This window comes from Leptonychotes weddellii, chromosome 9 (assembly GCF_054177405.1).
Source record: "Leptonychotes weddellii isolate Sample4059 chromosome 9, ASM5417740v2, whole genome shotgun sequence".
NCBI classification, from domain to species: Eukaryota; Metazoa; Chordata; class Mammalia; order Carnivora; family Phocidae; genus Leptonychotes; species Leptonychotes weddellii.
Window position 1 is genome coordinate 89013171 of NC_138377.1, and position 21006 is coordinate 89034176.

At 42.0% G+C, this 21006-nt stretch overlaps 1 protein-coding gene across 1 annotated transcript; it reads left to right on the top strand.

The window, feature by feature from the left end:
- Positions 1-977: 977 nt before the first annotated feature.
- On the top strand, positions 978-1983 carry FOXB1 (forkhead box B1). The gene has a single exon (XM_006747304.2). The coding sequence runs from the start codon at positions 978-980 to the stop codon at positions 1953-1955; it is 978 nt and encodes a 325-aa protein (XP_006747367.1). The 3' UTR covers positions 1956-1983.
- The last annotated feature ends 19023 nt before the right edge of the window (positions 1984-21006 follow it).

The following is a 21006-nucleotide window of genomic DNA, read 5'->3' on the forward strand; positions in this document are numbered from 1 at the left end:
CTGTGAACGTGAGTGGTCGCCTGAATCCCTGCTCCGAGGCCGCCACCTCCTCATACCTTCACACCGCGCACCCTGGCCGGCGTCCCGCTCACCACCGGTGGCCGAGGCTCTTCCCCCTCGCCCAGTCTTGAGCTGGAAGTGATTCCTATTGGCCAAGGTGTCCATGTAAATAGGTGTGAAAGAAACCAGAGCTGGCCTGGCTCTCCCCTCTCGCTCAGTCCCCTCCCTCTGCAGCCCCCGCTCCCCCTCCTCTTCCTCCTCCTCCCAAGGCGATTGTCATATGATAGCTAAGAAGTGGCACATTAATGAAGCGCCGCTACAGGGGTCTTTTCTGCTCCTGTCACCGCTTAAAACTATCAGATGGTTCGAGGGAGGACATGGAGGCAGCCACCTAGCTCAGCGGAGCCGCGGAGCCCACAGCAGCGCCCTCCGGAGCCCCGCGGCCGCCGCTGCTACCGCCTGCACTCGGACTCCGCAGCCGAGCTTGGCCGCCCGGGGATCTCACGGCCAGAAGCTCTGCGGACTGGTCGGCTCCCGGCGCTGCAGGGCTGAGCTGCGAAGCTCAGAGACGTGCGGAGCCCAGCCGAGACCGGACATTGAGCCCCAGCTGAGCACTGGGAGAGACCCGAGAGCTGCAGTGCCATCCCGGATGCGGATGCACAACTTGGAGCAACTTTAAGGTGAGCCCTCTGGTTGCATCCCTGCCCCAGTCCCCGCTCCAGGTCCAGCTTACTTCCAAGCTTCCCCTCCCGCGCCCCATGGCCGCACCCCACTCTGCACTCAAAGTTGCCAGCTAAAGAGCGCGGGCGCGGTCTCATCCCGCGCCGCAGCCCCTACCCACCAGGTCTGGTCTGTGGCTGACCTTGCGGTGTCTGTCTATGCATCCATGCCCCCCCCCCCCATTATCTTCCCCCTGTCCAGATCCAAGAAGCCGCCGGCCCGCGCGGACCCAGAGCAAGAAGGGGGCAAACAAGAAGATGCCTCGGCCCGGCCGCAACACGTACAGCGACCAAAAGCCGCCCTACTCGTACATCTCGCTGACCGCCATGGCCATCCAGAGCTCGCCGGAGAAGATGCTGCCGTTGAGCGAGATCTACAAGTTCATCATGGACCGCTTCCCCTACTACCGGGAGAACACGCAGCGCTGGCAAAACAGCCTGCGCCACAACCTCTCCTTCAACGACTGCTTCATCAAGATCCCGCGGCGGCCAGACCAGCCAGGCAAGGGCAGCTTCTGGGCGCTGCACCCCAGCTGCGGGGATATGTTTGAGAACGGCAGCTTCCTGCGGCGCCGCAAGCGCTTCAAGGTGCTCAAGTCCGACCACCTGGCGCCCAGCAAGCCCGCCGACGCCGCGCAGTATCTGCAGCAGCAGGCCAAGCTGCGCCTCAGCGCGCTTGCGGCCTCCGGCACGCACCTGCCACAGATGCCCGCCGCCGCCTACAACCTGGGCGGCGTGGCACAGCCCTCGGGATTCAAGCACCCCTTCGCCATCGAGAATATCATCGCTCGCGAGTACAAGATGCCTGGGGGGCTGGCCTTCTCCGCCATGCAGCCAGTGCCCGCCGCCTACCCGCTCCCCAACCAGTTGACTACCATGAGCAGCTCGCTGGGCACTGGCTGGCCACACGTGTACGGTTCCGCAGGCATGATCGAGTCAGCCACCCCTATCTCCATGGCTAGTGGCGATTACAGCGCCTACGGCGTACCATTGAAGCCGCTGTGCCACGCAGCAGGCCAGACGCTGCCCGCAATCCCGGTGCCCATCAAGCCCACACCAGCCGCAGTGCCCGCGCTGCCCGCGTTGCCCGCGCCCATCCCCACCTTGCTCTCGAACTCTCCGCCCTCGCTCAGCCCCACGTCCTCGCAAACAGCCACCAGCCAAAGCAGCCCCGCCACTCCCAGTGAAACGCTCACCAGCCCGGCCTCCGCCTTGCACTCGGTGGCGGTGCACTGACCCGCAGCAGCCCGAGCCCCCTCTTGTCCCTCTCCCCGCCAGCTTATTCGCCTTCCCCGCCTCCCAGCCCTGCCCTCCCCCACCTAGGACCGCCACCCTAACTTGTCCATTTCATCTCCGGCAACCCTCTCTCCCCCAGGAGAACTTTGTTTTGGACCCAGGAGACAAAACACAAACTTGCAGATGGCCTGGCGGCACGTGGAAGCTGTCCTTGCCTCCACAAGAGGGGAAGGCAGGGGGCACCTGAGCCAAGCCCTCCGATTCCCGGGGCCCCTCGAAACCCCCTCCCATTTAAGAGGCAGGGGAAATCCTGCTTCCCGCTTCGCGGAGAGGAGCGCGTCTTCCCTCGGCCGGGCGGAATCCGCGGGCGCCCGGACTCCGCGCAGTTAGTTCCAAGACAAGAGAAACCACCTCAGAGGTTTCCTCGAACAGATCTCCCCTGAGGGCTGCAGCCGCACCGCGGAGGGCCGGATCTCGTTTACGTCTTGGAAATCTGCCGGGAAAAGGGACCACTAATCTTCCTACCCCACTCGCCTCCGCCCATCCGGCAGGGGCTGGGCGGACCACAGCTTCCCGGAGTAGCGGCCCTGCCTCCCCAGCTTCTGCGGAGTTGTTTTGTTTTGTTTTGGGTTTTGTTTCCTGCCAGAGGCTCCAGGCACTGGGACTTAGGGGAGAGGCTGCCAAACTGAGAAGCGGACACTTGTTCTCAACACGAGCAAAACAAAACTAAAAGTAACCTTGTAGTATTGTTTACAAAGACGCCCGGTAAAATGTAAACAGTGAACTTGAATCTGTATTGCTTGGCGGGCGAGCGGGCAAAGCCCACTTCACAAGTACCTGTTGTAATGTGAATGTTTACTCTTCATTTCTGGCCAGGTTTGGGGAGGGAATGGGGATGGGAAAGTTAATTGGGATGTTAACTTTCCGATTACTTAGAGACCTTTTAGCTATTTATTTTATTGTTGGAAGGAAAAAAAAAAAAGAAAAAGAAAATGAAATAAGCCCAAACTAAGAAAAGCATCAAGGGCAACGCTACAAGAACTTAGATAGCTGACTGGTAACATGAAGGAGATGTCACCGGATAGGTCTCCCATGGACAAGTCTTTCGTTTGCTACAAGAACTTTCCCAAGAAGCTAAAAGGGCTGCAAAGAGATGTAAATGATTGTGAATAGGAATGATTATACACTGTGTAAAATGCACTTTTGTTTGCTATATTCCTTTAGAGTCTTAGGTAATTTGCTGGAAAACGAACTGTTGTTCTGGTGTGACCTGCTTAAGTTAAAAAAAAAGTTGTAGTGTCATCAGGGCTGTAAAATTTTTACCTTTCATTTTTCTCCTTCCCTGTTCAGAATTAGCATGGCATTTTAAATATTGATGTTCTTGTTCCCAGCATGCCTGTTTTAAGACAAAGAATTTTAAAAAGCTGTCTACATTAAATTATGAATCTAGTCCAAATAATATTTTCTCATTAAAATATGTAAATCCAAATTTCAGTTTTGTGTGTTTTTGAAGAGTTGCTGCAAACAATAACTTCACAAAAGATAGATGTAGTGCTTCTCTAAGCATGATTTTTATAATACACTGAATAGTCTCTTTCATATCTTATTTTTAAAATAGTCAAATCTCTTCTTATGCACTTGCAGACTGGTGGAGAAATGATTCAAATGGACTCCTGAAGCAGAGGGAAAGAGGAAACTATTTCTAGAATAGATCAGGTGCACAGGTGTAGTGCTGAAAAACTGTCGTTAAAAATTGCAATACTTTCTATGTATTTTTGTCTACCTTAAAATTTACATTTTACAAAATATACTGAATGTAAGGTTTATGTAGAAATCAGATAGAGGCTATATGTAGATATAAAAAGTAAAAACAGACTTGTTTACTCAGTGCTCCTATTCTGATGCATCTTATTTAGAGTATTCATTTCCTTGCTCCTTTAAATTATTTCAGTTGTGGAAATTTTCATTTTCAGAAGTTACCTAGAAGTTCACCTTGCATGTCAAGAAACCTGTTCACTTTGAATAGAACAGATTTCTTTTCACTCCTTCATGTGGGAAAATAATGCTCGATGCATTTATTTTAAGGAAGTGAATGAAGTTAATTTAAGTGCTTAACTCTAAGTATTTGCTTTTCTTCAGATTTTTGCAGAGAATTACAATTTGCCAAGGATTTATGGCTCAAGGCCAACTGAAACTTTACTGAAAGGGTCACAATATTTCCAGAGCGAGGTGTGTATTCAACTAATGAAGTTACAAGACAAAGAAAAACTTAAATGGTGATTAACACTTTACTGTGTAATATGATTAAACAAAGACCTTTGTGCAGTACAGAGAAACCCACACAAAAATCATGATCACTATATTCCATAAGGAGAATCCTTAGCACCTGCGACCCTTACATATTTAGAGGGTTATCTGGAAAAAAAAATAGGATTAATGCAAAGGGTAATTAATCCTGTTGTGACCATTTTTTAAAAGGAAGGATCCCACACACAGCCAAAAAAAAAAAAAAGTGGAAAATAAATGAATCATTGGACTGATTAAAATGCATGAAGCTACTAAAGCTCGTCAGACAGGGGACAACTAAACTCATTCATCAAGCCCAATTCACAATTATATCAACAAGATCAGCAAAAGAAAGCCTGGAAAACTTATCCACCCCTGGCTAGGAAACTCTTGAAACTTTGTTCTTAACAAGACATCATCTACGTTTAAAAAATTAAATACGTTGTCATCATTTCCTGAAAAATAAAATGAAGGCCATTTCTGGAATATTCTAATCTCACTGAATTTACTAACACTGAATTCAAACTGGGAATGAAGGGCTAACGTGGGCCTTAAACATTTTATAAATTATCAGCTTAATCAGGTAGAATATTTGTCCTATAATAGGCAGTAGAATGTATATATATAAATGTACACATACATACACTTAATAAATGGGAGTAAGATGCAGATGCTATTTCTGATTTTTAGCAAAGGAGTGATTTCAACTCACTATCTGAAAATGTTCTTTTCAGCTAGTAGCTCGTCATGGTGTATTGCAAAGAATGAAATAACTTGGGAATTGGGAGCCCTTCTTTTACAACTGCAAACATCTTTTCTCAAAGTTGAATGAGTAAAGTAAAAAATCCACTGATGATATTTTGACCTTGATTAGAAATCCAAAGGCAGTCCAAACAACACGTCTCCACCCTGCTCCATCCCCAGCTTTGAGACTTATGCCCTGTTTAGCTGAAGTGCCCCCACAAACAAGGAAGTTTATAACTATGATACCTTCAATGGCTCTCTTTGTCATGTTAAATCTTTTCACCTGGCTCAAGTCCAAAGTCAATACACACAGCTTTAAAATAAAACTGGAAGAGACAACACCATGCAGTGAGGTGTACATTCGGGGGTCTTATCCTAAAGATCCAGTTAACTTATATTTCCTATTTTGCAAATTTGGGCCTTTTTAAAATTTAGGTTTTTGATTTGGAAACTTGGCTGTCCTGTTACTTTTGGTTTTTAACATGATTCTGTACTCGACTGTATTTTTTAAATGGCCTTCTCTGTGATTGGGGGAAATGCTTACACAATGGATGAATTTTGTACACTTTCTCAAGAGAGAAGCTGCAGAAATTCTCACTGTTCCTGTTGCCTGAGTTGGGGAGTTTGAGAAGCCTGAAGACTAGCAGGAGCATTGCTAGTAAATGATCCTTAGAATGGTTTAAATATTATAGCAGTGAGTTTAATTCCTTTAATAGATGAGAACATTGAGTGTCTTGGAAGCATAAATCTGGCCAGGTGCTGGAATGGGGTGAAGTTGAGGAGTGGGTGGGAGGAAGAAGCCAATGGAGTGCCGCAAACAGAAGGTTTTACATTAGTGTATGCAAGGTTGGGGTGGGGGCATGGTTTATACATTTACCAATGTAAACTCCCTTTTTAAAAGGTATCCATTTAAGAAATGAAAAGGATCAGGATCTGCTCTAAAATTCTTAATATAAATGTCAATTAATTTTTTTTTTCCTGAAGCCACATATGCACAGAGACACCCAAACAAAAACAAAACAAAAACAATCCAACCCACCGGCTGTGAAGCCTCAAAGGGGATGCATTTGTTTCGTTTAAACTAACAACAAATTATCTAATTAATATGTTTCAATTACAGCATGAAAGGCACAGCCCCTGGACCGCCCGCCGTGGGGGCACAATAGCCTCAGAGCCCACTCTAGGAATTTACAATAACTTCACATCTGTTTCTTTATTTTCCACTTTTTGAGTCTAAAACTCCTCTCAAGATCACTTCAAACCACAGACTGAGTTATGAAATATGTCCCAGTGTTAAAGGGGGATGAAACTTTGCCCACGATGCTTCATTTGCAAGCAAAAAAGTGAAAGCCCATTGAAGAGCATTAAACAAATATATTAGAATTCTGTCACTTTATGCAATTGAGTAGATCAAATGAAGGGTCCCGGCCACTTCATTCACTCTCATTCACTCGAATAGAAAATGCAAAGAATAGCAACCCGAGACTGGGCCACCGATGTAGATTTAGCTCCTTTTTACTGGGAGACAAAAAGGCTGAATTTTCACAAACACATTGCTGACTCGGGGACTAGGAAACCGGCACTGGAACCCCTTTGGAATTTAAATTCATTTTATCTTCCTCTCTCTTTGCGGAGATCTGTTTGCACTACAGTGCAAGATGCAGCAGGCATCCTTTGGCTTCTGAAAAAATGGGGGAGGGGAAGAAAGTGAGTGGGGGTGGTGATGTGGGCCTCAGGATTCCCAAGAAGCTCTTTGGTGGTCAACTAACACTCAGGTCTGAGATAACTCTAAATAAATCTTTATTTACATCAATATAAGCATCATTATATCACACATATCTCCAAGTCTCTTACCTCCTTGCTTGGCATAGATTACATAAAACAGCTTGTTTTCAAAGACCTGAATTGCATCTGGGTCAACTGTTTTCTTCAACTAGTATCTGGTCAGTGATGTTACAACAGATTTGAAACCTGAGCTGTCAACCTCACCTGGTCAATTCTCTCTCTCTTTCTCTCCCACCCTCCTACACACCCCACTTTCTGATAACTACTCTGAGCACCATGATGGTAAACTTGGGTAAAAATCAAGAGAGGAGATACTCTTTGGTTAGAATTCCAAGTCAGAATCCTCCTACATTTTCCATTCCCATTCTCGGGGCGGGGGCGGGGGGGCGGGCAAGCCACATGTGTCAGTGGTAATTGAGATAATTTTGTGGCAATACTTCTATCCTGTGTCTTTTATGGTTGACATTTTTATTTTGGTGAACTTTATAGACTTTTTACTTGTCAACATCTTAGAAAGCTTACAGTGACTGTTAAGAGCTGCTTCTAGAGGCAAAGCAGGGCACAATAAAGAAGCAGACTTCTCAGCTTTCAAGGTGTGATTACAGAGGAATGAACCAGTTTTTCTCAAATTTGAAGTCTAAATGAGATCTGATCTGAAGGAGAAAGTGTTTGGAGGGTTTTCTATTGCATTTCAAAATTTTGCCTGGTACTTATCCCAGGTGTCAAAACCTTGAACATTTTTCAGCTTAGCTTCAAGATCTGTAAGGTCAGATTTAAGATTCTTCATTTAATTTGTGGCATTGGTATCTGGAACTAGGGATGGGAGGTGGCTCACACCTACAGATACAAAAAAGATACTGAAGAAATAGTTGGCTGTTTTATAACCATAAGCTAACAAACTCACTGAAACTAATAATAAAGTAATCAGAAACTATCCATGAAAAATTTTAGCTGGCTAAATAAAACCTTCCTTGGAAGATGTTCCTTATGGAAATTTTCAAGAATATATGGACAAATGGTTCTTCTTTGCAGGCAGCCTCCTTTTGCCTGTGTCTGCAAATAACCAATGTCCAATCAGTTGCAAGCTTTTGAAGGAACAAACTGGGAGCATTAATTAGAGCAGATTAAGCTCACAGATAAAAAGCATTCTTTAAGTATCTGTTGTTTAGAGGCACTGTGATTCTGATTCATGCTTTGTAGTCTGTATATTTTTATTTACTCAGTTAATTTCTTCCCCAGAGTGTTCCCTGTTGACTGGGTTTACTAAGGTATACAGTATAGAAAGAGTTGTTGGTTTGCAGAAATAAATGTTTCCAAACTCTGCTTTTGCTATAGATTTCTCTCCCCTCCTTCGTGAAATACAGTGTATTGGTCTGATGATTCCAGCACACAGCAACATATAGAGAAACTGTTCAGTAAAGGATCTGAATTTTGTGCCACTTAGAGGAAGCTTAGTATTTATTAAGTAGTATCTAGAGCATTTTGCATTAATTAGAGCAGCTCCTTGGAGAGACATTACAGCCAAGAATGGTTTCACACAACAGGAAAACTCCGAGCATCTGAACTCCCCCACTAGACCTGCTGCAGTGAAACACAGAGCAGCAAATGTCTGGCTCACTTGGAAATACCAATATATATTTTATTTATTTACATACATTTGATAGACTGAAGGCCTATATCTAAAACAATAAAAAAGATCATTGGAAAGCTCCCCATCACCCTGGGTACCATGATATTTATGTCAACTACAAAAACAACAACAACAAACGTGACATAATGGTCTGTCTCAAGATACCTACCATGATTTCATATTGGAGAAAAACTGATAAATGACTACCCAACCCTCTCATGTTCAATGGATTAGTCAGACTGAACCAAATATTTCTGTGGCTGCCTGGAAGATACAGTTCTCATCCTTGTGGTGAGTGTTGGTGGACAGGGAGAGGGCAAGCAGAACAGGCAAGGATGACATTTTATGACTATCAGATTAGTCCAGATCGTGTATATGCAATGATTTCTGTCCCCACCATAGAACAATTAACTGAATGAACGGGAATTCTGAAAATAGTCCTGTTAGTTTAGCTTAGGTAAAAACCCTATGCCTTTTTTCTAGGTGTCAGTAAATGAGCGTATTGACTATAGGCTTCAGCTGTGATACTCAGGTTGTACAATTAAAACATGTGAAATGCATTTAAATTTACTTGTGGCTTTAATAAAAGAACCCTTTCCATAAAACAAGAAAATGAAAATGATTAACTTTGACACAGAAATATAAACAGCAATTTGATTAATTATATTGCTAATTATTCTTTGCTGTGTAGCCAAACATTATCCAATTCTTAAAATGACAGATGCTGAATAAATCATATAAAATAATTACTTGGAATTTCACTGCAGTGAGAAATGGTGGAGTTTATGGAGAGATTTATATTGATTCCTAAATATATAATTGGTTTGTTCTGTTCTATTCCATTTAGAAACCTAGTCTTCACTGTAAAAATACTACAACTATATTAATTTTTTTCTATATTTTCCCTATGCTATTTTAAAATAATCCATTTCTCCTTTCAATATTTTCCATAATTATAATCAGTATACTAATTTGTATATCTTGCTTTTCCCTAACATTATATCATAAGTATTTACCATGTTTTCATAACATAGTTTTCATAAACGTCTATTTTAGTATTTGTATAGCATACCAATTGAGTGGAATACTAAATGCCTAATTGGGGCACTTTGAATGTTTTTAGGTTTTGCTTGTTTTTGCTAATACAAAGATTGTTGTGGCGAACATCATTCATACCTAACTAAACACTGTTTCCAACTATGTAAAATATATTTGTGCTGTTATATGGAATTCCCTAACAGCTCCCTACAAATTCAATAATATAATTTAACTTAGGATTTCAGCTTTGTTATTTGTCCATTGCTATTTGTCCTCTTTCTGGGACCCAGAGCAATATTGCCTCAACTTAGAATCAAAAGACACTGAATGTTAAGAGTTGGAAGGTCCTGAGAAATTCCAGGTAAACCAATTCCTTTATTTCACTCATTCGGTGAATCCCCCTAATACATTCCTTTATCTACATCCAAATAATTTAACAGCACCAAAGTCAGGTTCTGAAAATAAAACAAAAGTTCAGTCTTAAATGCAGACATATGCCACTAAAAATCAGAAATCACAAAAGTACTGAAATTGTCAAAATGAAGACTTTGATCGGATAATGTAGGCTCACATCATTTTAAGGCAGTTTATACAGCATAGCAAGCTGCAAACTTTTTAAGTGGGGGCCTTGGGTAGGTTGTGTAACAAGAGGGAATGGTCACTGCTAAGTCCCAGGTCTAAAGATCAAGAGATCTACCCTCAATATGAACCATTTCTTAATTTCTTGATACCCTTCCTGAAACTGAAAGCAAACAGTCTTCCAGGCAGACTGCCACAAGTCTAGACAGTCCAGGCCCACATCAGGTGTGACTATGTCATTTCTTCAATTGCTATGACATGGCTAATTCTCAAGATGGGAGATGGTAGGAGTGGGCTGGGAGGGGGGGAATGGCAAAGAAGGGCAAGGAATCGGAGCTTCAGATTTTGTCTCCTTATCATGGCATTTCATTTTGCCCTTTCTTATATGACACTTTCATGTCTGATTTCCCCACTCCAGGTTCTTGAGATCTTAATTATTTTTAATAAATTTGTTTTTAACCATGTAAGACATGACACAGGTGTTGGTCAAGTACTTGTCGATGGGAGAACAACCAGGTAGCCTGGAGCAGACCCAGAAAGAATAAACGTGAAAAGTGCCAAAAGTAGTGGCTACACCTGAAACCAATCTCCTGAATTGGAATAAATGTTTTTTGGTCTTGGAACCAAAGGAATTTGTTCATAATTACTTTTCCATGGTCTCCCAACCACCATTCCCAGAGCTGATCACTCCTACCCTCAGCTTGGTTCACTTGACACAAAAAGGAGAGATATAAGAGGAGGGAAAGAGGAAGACTGAGAGAAAGCAGACAAAATGGATGAAAATCTGATGTCTCTTTTAGCATGGTTCTTTAAAAGTGTCCCCTAGGACATCTCAACACATGTCCTTTTAATTCAGCTCAAGCCAATTCAAACTCAGTCTGATTAAATCCAATTGCTAAGCAGTACCTGCACAAACAAGATCTTGCAAGAAAATACTTTGAGCAGAAGATCTGAGTTTGAGTCCTAGTTTTATCACCTTTTACCTAAATGGGTCTGAGCAATTCTGAGCTCTCAGTTAACTGTCTCTCATGGAGAATAAGGGTTCGCTCGAAGGCTTGTCTCAATGATCAAGTGGAGCAAAGGAGATGAAAGTGTTTTGAAGGGTCCTGTAAACTTAAGTTACTATTACTGTCTGTGATAGACAAATAGTAAAATAAAAATAGCTATCAGAAATTGTCTTGCCTGAGAGGAATTTAGCCTTAAGCTCTTCAGGACAGATTACAGAGGGGAAGGTCTATTTTTCATACCATTTTTTAAGCCCCACATTTTTACTGTCTGCCCTTCTCTTCCCATACCCACGAAGTAACCTGGAAGTGACAATGGGGTGTTATGGCAAGGGAAATTGGGGCTGCTTTTTTGTATATTCTCCCAAAATGGGCCTTTTCACAGATTTAAAGATATGATGTTGACAAACTGTTAAGACTGTTAAAAGACAGGACAGGAAACAGTGTGACAGCCAGGCACATAAAGATGGCAAACATAAAAATTAGGGCACTTTTAGTCTTCTTTTCCCCAGCAACAAATGGCTCACACTATTTCCCTGACACTTTAAGAATTCAATCAATGCTTATATAGCATTTACCATGTGCCAGGTAGTGTTCTAAGTTCTTTACAAACAGTAATTCATTTAACCCTAACAACAACCTTATGAGATAGGTGCTTTTTATGATGTCCATTTTATAGATGGAAATATTGAGGCAGTGGGCATTTAAACTAATTTGCCCGAGGTTACCCAGCTAGTAAATGGTGTCAATGTCCAACTGACTCTCAGTAAAATCTGGTTTAATATCAAGCTCCTTTTGTTATTGATGATACAGTTCACAAGATTTCTTAGACTCAAGGGCTCTACTAAGCTCATTAAGGTGTGCAGAGGGAGAAGGAGGGTCACCCTCTGCCAGCTTTAAACTGACTGTCTCAGACACAAAATGATTTTTGCAGCTGCTAATCTAATTATTCGTTTGTTACTTCTCTTACTGTCCCAGATTTGCTGTGAGTTATGAGTCACTAAATTGCATTTTTTCCTAAACTACCTTCTATTTAACTCATGTGGCTGGGGTGGGGGGGAGAAACAATACCTCAACAAAACCAGAAATACCCCTCTATGCTAGTTCACAGAAATATTTGATCTTTGATCTCAGTCAGATCATAGACCAAAAAAGTCACCATGGAATACCACCATTTTAAGATTTTATTTATTTGAGAGAGTGAGCAAGCGAGCGAGAGTGAGGGAGAGCACAAGCCGGGGGGGTGGGGGGGGGAAGAGGCAGAGGCAGAGGGAGAAGCAGACTCCTTGCTGAGCAGAGAGCCCCACACAGGGCTCGATCCCGGGACCCCAGGATCATGATCTGAGCCGAAGGCAGACACTCAACTGACAGCCACCCAGGCACCCTGAAAAAAATGGATCTTAAGGTATATTCAACCAACCTGGATCCACGTAAGATTAACTCAAATCCTTTGGGAATGAGAGCAGCTAATATGAAATCTAGGCAGGGATGTGCTCTAGTAGTTGTAAGAAAATTACTGACCTGTGTGTCTTTTTCTTCCCTTACAGTCTGTGTCAGCTGGCAAAATAAATCAGTAGGGGGAAGAAGTACCACTTTTGTACATACACTATAATTTTAGAAAGTAGGAAAAAAGAAGGGAGAGAGGGAGGAAAAAAGGAAGGAAAAGGTTAGGGGTAACTTTCTATTTCAGTAAATATAATTTTGTTTGTTATTGATGGAACCAAATACTGAAGAGGTCAGTATCTGGTGTTTCGATGTTCACATTTCTTTAGTGGTACTTTTGAAAAGTTTGCTTGAGTCCTCACATATCTTCTTCAATCCAACTACCAGGAGACTGGCATTGACATATATTTTATAGGTACGCATTTTACGAAGGTTATGTGTCTTTGTGCTTACTATCTAGCTCTGGCCTCCTTTTTGACCACCTGCCTCAGTTATAAGTGACTCCTGAGGAAACAGTTTGTTTTCATACATGGGTAGTGGGCTCCCAGTTTGCTGTGTGTTTGGAGTCTCTCAGCCTTTTCCTAACAGAGTCTGTGATTGGGTTGGAGATAGCTGGTGAAGCTCACTCATGCTTTTTGATCACCTCACCCCAGTTTTGTAGTTTGACTTTCCAAATAAGGATTTATAACCTGTGTTTCTGGCCTCTCTGTACTGCAGATGAGCCCCCACTACAATAGGCTCTGGGATTACCACTCAAATGACCAGGCTTAGTCCTTGAGTATTTCAGCCCCTCATCTTTAAAGGTGGATCCACCTGCAAAGCTCAGGGTCCTTTTGCATCTTTCTCTCTTATTCTTTTCTACTTCCACCTGAGTTTCAAAATATGCACCCATGCAGGGCTTAGCCAGTCAACTGCCAGTACTCTGGTGTTGGTGTCTGTGAATGTCCATATTCCCTGGGGCTCAGCAGATGGCACAGGAAAGGGAACACTGGGAGAAGATGCTTTTAGATATTAAATAATCTAGTTAAGAGATGGTCTTGTTTTGCCTTCATTTACTGACTTTCTTATGGAAAAAATGAAATCTGCTGCCACTTTGGAGTAGAAGTTTTCTGTGATGGTTTCTGCTGCAATGTGTTAGGTTTATTTTTCAGAGTGATACTGATATTGATACCATCAACTTGGTGGTAACTGAAAATTCATATGCGGTTGGGGAGGCTGACTCAATGACCCTCCCTGAACCTTTTAAAAGTATCCTGTTTTGGAACCAATAAACTTGGCAAAGCAGTAAGCTTTTATTTCTTTTTTCCTAATTGTTCAAAGCAACATGTGTGGTCCTATATGGCATATGCTACATGTCATTAATCTGCATAAAATGGCCTCAAAGCAGAGGAGAAGTAGAATGACATTTTCATAATTCATCGTTTGGGTACGATCTCCTTAACCAACTGAGCCACCCAGGCGCCCTGGGTACGATCTCCTAAAATGAAAATAATAGCACTATTCCTAAAGGGGCTATATTAAGAGCATGGAATCAAGGATTTAAAGAGGGGGCATCAAGCAAACCACTGAAACTCTCTGAGCCCTCTTTTTTCCTCTAAAAAAAATGAGAGTTATATTAGAAATGTTGAGCTGGGGGCACCTGGGTGGCTCAGTTGGTTAGGTGTCTGCCTTCTGCTCAGGTCGTGATCCCAGGGGCCTGGGATTGAGCCACAAGCCCCACGTCGTTGGGCTCTCTGCTCAGCATGGAGCCTGCTTCCTCCTCTCCCTCTGCTGCTCCCCCTGCTTGTGCTCGCTCTCTCTGTCAAATAAATAAATAAAATCTTAAAAAAAAAGAAATGTGGAGCTGGTTATATTTACCTATCCTCTCAGCTCCAAATTCAGCCCTCTATATTTTGTTCTGAAAACTTTATTTCCCAAACTCCTTTGCCATCCGACTTCCTGTGAGTCTCTGCAAACAGAAACTTGGGTTGGGTGCTGAGTGTACGTGTACTACGTGATTCATATATGCTATTCTCTTTTAGTCCTCACGGCAAACTTATGAAGTAATTCTCATTACACAAACAGGGAAACTAATACCTAAAGGAGTTAATAAGTTTTCTGGTAAGTGGCTGAATAAGATTCAAACTCAGTTTCCACCTGACTCTAAATTCAGTGCTATTCTGCTGCCATGGTAACATATTAGCTTGTCCTTCAAAAAACATTTACTGAATAGGATACCATCGTGGCTACTGTGACAAACAGAAGGAAGTAATGGTGACATAATTAATAGAAAGGGATGGATTTGAAAAAACATACCCAATAAATAAGAGGACATGATGATTGACTAGTGAGAGTGGGAGGTACCAGGAAGGAGAGGTACGAATCAAAAGAATTAAATGGCAATTCAGTTAGTCAGGATTCCTTGGGTTTCGAGTAACAGAAACCTAATTCAACCTGATAGTTCTATTCTAACAAAAGTCCCAGGAAGGAGTATGGTTGTTTCTCCTTGGGTCATCTGCCCATCCCTAAACCAATCACTTTTGCTGAGGAGATACAGTACTCTGATTGGGTCATATCCAATCCCTAGGGCCCACAGAGGCAGGTCCGCTACAAAGAATCCTTCAGAGCAGGATCGTTATAGAATGCTCACTATACAATGACTCTAAAGATTCAAGCCTGGTTAACTAGAAATGGATGGAAATAAGGGTGGTTGAGAGCAAGTGACTATGGGAATAAAATACTGAGTTAAGTAAGGTAATGACCTGCTAAACTTGCACCAGCTCGAAAAAGATGCAACCTAATCTTGAAGATATCCAGTCAAAATCTGAAAACACTCCCATGTTTCTTCAGAAATCTTAAATCTTTAACTTTAGAGGTAAAAGTGCGGGGCACCTGGGTGGCTCAGTTGGTTAAGTGTTGGACTTGTGATTTTGGTCCGGGTGGTGGTCTCATGGGTCGTGGGATGGAGCTCCGCAAGTCAGCTTGGGATTCTATCCCTCTGCTCCTCCCCAAACTTGTGCTCTCTCACTCTCTCTCTTTCTCTCTCAAATGAATGAATAAATCTTAAAGAAAATAAAGTTAAAGGTGTGAATTCTAGGAATTGAGGATCATCCACTGGTATCAAAAGTTTAGTGACAGGGACAGAACAAATAACGACTAAACTTACAGATTCTGTATCTCACTTATAGGGTGAGATTTTTCATGAATGCACAAATTATTGGTTCAGGTAATGCCATTTTCATAAAGCTCATGGTTTTCCAGCTTTGAGCTAAAATGGGGGTTGAAAATTATAGTCCATGAGCCAAATCCAGCCTACCACCTGTTTTTCTACAGCCCGTGAACTAAAAATAACACCTTAAATACCTGAAAAAATAAAAAACTAAGCATATTTCATGACTACATGGAAATTATATGAAATTCAAACTTTAGTGCTCATAAAGTGTTGTTGGAATACAGCATATTCATTCATTTATATATTATCTGTGTTACTGCTTTTGTGTACCATAGCAGAGTTAATTTGCAACAGAGATCACATTTTAGACACTTTGTGCAAAGCCTAAAATATTTATATTTTCTCTCTTTAAGAAAAACGTTTGCCAACCTGATAGCTAAAAACTTGGAGTGCCAATTGGTCTCTGAGGTCTTTGCTATCGTTCCTACATTTATTGGGTGGTAAATTAGCCTCAAATCTGGCAAAAGGTCAAGATGATGTCTAGATTTTCATCAATAATCCATTTGTGAATTTGGGGGCTATTAACAAATTTATATAAAGCCTGTTACAAAACTTGGATCAAACATTAGAAGTCTGTCACAACTCTATGTTCTTATACTTCTCTAGTTGCTCAAGGGATCATCTATTTTTATAGACTGTATAGTTTACAAAGTACTACTAAACACATGATTGGTTTGGTATGATATGTAAAATACTACATAGTTAGTTTTTGGTAAGGCCTGACCTCTCCTGGGTATAACATTTGCTAGGGATTAGCTGACTGAAATAAGATAGTAAATAAAAAATGAATACATTTAGGAACCACATTACTTGATTACTTGTTATGTTATGTGAGCACATTCTAAGTGGAATGGAAATTGGTTGCCTTTCTAGCATCTATTCTTTCCAAAGCCTCCAGTTTCAGTTTGGGAATGCATGAGATAATAAGAGGTAGGGATTTCTACCAAATAACTGATAGTAAGCCAATTAAGGCATTCCCAGGCACAGTGATTGGTCAGAGATGGGCATGTGAATTCAGTTGGTGCAATCAGACTGATTCTCAGAATTTTTTTTTTTTTAGATTTTATTTATTTATTTGAGAGAGAGAGAATGAGAGAGAGAGAGAGAGTACATGAGAGGGGGGAGGGTCAGAGGGAGAAGCAGACTCCCCTCTGAGCAGGGAGCCCGACATGGGACTCAATCCTGGGACTCCGGGATCATGACCTGAGCTGAAGGCAGTTGCTTAACCAACTGAGCCACCCAGGTGCCCTGATTCTCAGAATTTTGACAGGAATGCTTCCACAAAGACAGTCACTATTTCCTGCTGGAATTGAATGATTAGTGGCTGAAAATTGCTGACTGCTGTCTTGGGAACCCCAGGGAAACCACCTTAAAATACAGCTGATGTTACAGAAAAAAAGACAGAAAGAAAGAGTCTTTTGGACATTACTGAGTCATTCTACAGAGTGCTGTCTGATGCTGGTCCTGCCCTGGACCTTTAAAGGTGCTGTCATGAACCAGTAGGTTCCCTTTACTATTGAAGTCAGTTTGAATCAGGTTTTCATTTACTTGTGACTAAAGTATACAAAGTAACAAATATTCCTTCATTACTTCATTTGCTCATTCATTCATAAACATTAAGTGTGTTTTCTTTTGTGACAGCAAATGTGTCTTTTCCAAACAACCACAACCAATTCTTCAACTCTCCAACACTGAACAGGGGTCCTACAATTCAACTTAATTCTGGCACTAGCTATCCAGAGTTAGCAGACCACATAGATGAAGGGTTCAGTCCCACAAGACTGCCCCCACTTTAGACACCAGCTGCAAATGGTGTCCCCAGGATATCTGAACCTCCGCTTGGCCGACTGCAAATTCAAAGGTTCCCACAGCAACCTCCTTCAGGTTCAGTAATTTGCTAGAAAAACTCACAGTTGATTATGAAAAATATAACTCAGGAAGAGCCAAATGGAAGAGATGCATACAGCAAGGTATTTGGAGGAGGTGAGTAGGGTACAGAGTTTTCATTCCCCCTCTGGGAAAAACCACCTTCCCAGCACATCGCCATGTTCACCAACCTGGAAGCTCCCTGAATCCCACCATTTAGAGGTTTTAATAGAGGTCTTACCATGGAGGCACAGTTGATTAAATCATTGGCTATTTACCAATTGAATTCAAAGTCCAACTTCTCTCCTCTCTCTGAAGGTGGGGCTGTAAGTTCTACCCTGTTACCACTTGGTTGGTCTTCCTGGTGGCCAACCCTCATCCAGAAGCTATCTGGGACCTCACCCTTGGAGTCATCTCTTTAGCACATAAAAGACAATAAATTCCAAGGGTTTTAGGAGTTCCTTGCCAGGAACCTGGGACAAAAACCAAGTATTTATTATTTATGATACCACAATTATATACACTTACTCTGGTCAGAAATGCTGTCCTATAAGATAGTTAATCTCTGCTTTCAAGGAACTCATTGGGTAGGGAAGAGGGAAGGGGGGAAGTACCACAGAGATAAGTATATGGAGCTTAAAGCAATGAGCTATAAATAGTATCTGTAAGAATAAGTGGTATGCTAGATATTTTGAGTCATCTCCAATAGTGACTAAACTACTACAGGGAAGACATTATCCCTGGTCTAGCTCACACTTTGTAGTCTTTTCCTCAGATGATCCTCAAAGTGGCCTTAATTAATAATAAATTAATCACAGCAAACCAATCCAACAGAAGATTCTTCCCTTGAGGTTGTAATAATTTCCCTTCAATGCCCAACTCACCACATGGTATATGTGACAGATTTTGAGACAAGCCCAAATTATATTTAAAAACTTTAAAAAAATTTTTTCCCCAATTTTTCTTCATGCATTTTTTCCCCTCTATTAGAGGACACAGCCTATTGACTTCCAGGAAATCTTCAGCTCCATCACTCCAAGAAGGTTCTTTAGCTCAATTTTGCCAATACCCCTTGGATATGTGGAATTTCTGAAGATGCCAGTTCCCAGATCCCATGGCTGGGGTGACTTACATGCCAACTTGCAAAGCACTCAAATATCAGAGAGTGTGTGTCAACTCAACTGCTGACCAGGATATCTAGGAGACAAAAGAGTTTGGTGTAGTATGATTTTAATAATGATAATGGCAAAGAATATGTGGCTTAGTGAAAGGAGTCTTGGAGTCACATAGATACAAGTCACTTGCTGACTGTGTCATCTTGGAACCTTGGTTTCTTTCCCTGCAAAATAGGAGTAAAAATTTCCTCTTTGTTGAGATGTCACAGTAAGTGAGCTAGTATCTGTAGGGTGCTGGGCCCATGGTAGTACTTGATAAATAATTGCCATATGTAATTTATAATAAATACAAAACTATCCTACTTTTGGTTATTGTTTTGAAAAATTTCAAAACATGATACACGTTTAGAAATACTAGACTAGGGGCGACTGGGTGGCTCAGTTGTTTAAGCATCCGACTCTTGATTTCAGCTTAGGTCATGATCTCAGGGTCCTGCCCCACTTTGGGCTCTGAGCTCAGCACAGAGTCTGCTTGGGATTCTCTCTCCCTCTGCTCCTCCCCCTACTCTCATGCACGCACACGCTCTCTCTCTCCCTGAAATAAATAAATAAATAAATAAAATCTTAAAAAAAAAAAAAAGAAATCCTAGACTAAGTGCTAGGCCTGTGCTCTGAGCACCTACTTTGTACAAGCCCCTAAGAGCACATAATCATGCCGAGATGTGGCCCCTTATCTCAAGGGGTTCACAGGCCAGGCCTTGGGAAACTTAAATCCGAACAAAGGATGAAAATGATACTTCAACACAGCAACAGGAAAGGTTTAAAAATAAAATCCAGAATGAATTACCATTCATATTAAACCAAGCGTTACATAACCAAGAAGAAAGAAGAGTCGCAAGTCAAAATACTTCAGGCAATTTTAGTTTTCATCCCAATTTGGAACTTATAGAATTCTTCCATATTTTTTTAAGGTGGAAAAGAGCTATTTGGATTTACTGACATCACGTTCCCTAATGACTGGTTTTTCTGATTCAAAAGTTCTATCAACACTCTGATGCTGTATCTCAGAGATACAAAATCAATGGGAAAATGCTCCACACAAAACAAACCTCAGATGTCCTAGAACAACCCTTCTTTTCCAAATTTGGTTCTTATTTTCAATTCCAAAAACAACACACGAGGCCTTAGAAGGTACAAACTGCCTCATGTTTATGCATGTGGCCCTGGAGAAGTGAGGATTTCAGATGCCTTTGATTACGAATTGGCTGAAGAAAACATCTACCCAAAGTTACTCACTGAAGAACCAATTCTCCCTGCCCCCACCTCACCTCAAACCTAAAGAAACTTCCATCCTCCATCAATTTGCAACAGAGCACTTGACACGACTTTATTGGTATGTCTTTCTTATGCATTTGACCAATCAAAATGATAATTTAGACAAACTGGGGATGGCAGAGTGCCTTATCCAGCAATATCTCATTATTATGCAAAAAATCAGATTCACAGCAACTGTCTCATCTATTTATTGTTTGGTTACTCATCTGGAAATTTTAATACTTTCTTCAGGGGCAGGGACTGGCGATAAAAAAATAGACCTATATATCAAAGCTTTAACTTCTTGCCATCATTGTGTGCCATAATACAGATGGAGTGGCTATCAGCAAGCTTTACTGTGTTGGTTTATTTTCTTCAACAGTAAATGTGGATTTAAATGGGAGAAAGCAACAAAGTCGACTTCAGGCTGGAGGGCCTCTTAGAACCTTCTAGTTACTTTGCAAGCAGAGATAACTGGCTATAGTCTGCCTCCCAGAGAACTGATGCCTAAGGTTGCCAATATACCTATCCACAAGATCAGAAGAGTGGGTGTGAGAGGGATGGGAATTGTTTAAGATGAGGGCTGAGGCCACTGCATCTCAGAAAGTAATCTCACTCCCTCATTCCCAAAGGGCCACATTCCCTTTCTCACAAACACAAAGTTTGCTCTATGCCAGCACTGTTCTAATTACTTTATAATCAGTTACTTCTTTAATCTTCATCACAAGCCTGGGAGGTATGTACTGGTATTTTATATGATGGGGAACTGGGGCACAGAGTGGTTACATAATTTACCCAACTAGTAAACAGTGATAGAAGGATTTAAATGCAGGCAGCCTGGCTCCAGAATTTGTGCTCAGAAGCACTATACTCTGCAGGCCAGTTATACAAAAGTATAGTAGCTTTCTGCTTCTGCTTTTCATGGTCTGTGCCAGAAGGGTAAATTGGCGAGAAGGAAACTGCAGTGTGCCTACAAGAGAATCATATGGACTCCCTGTTTAAAGATCAGATTCTCAGACCCAGACCAAATGATTCA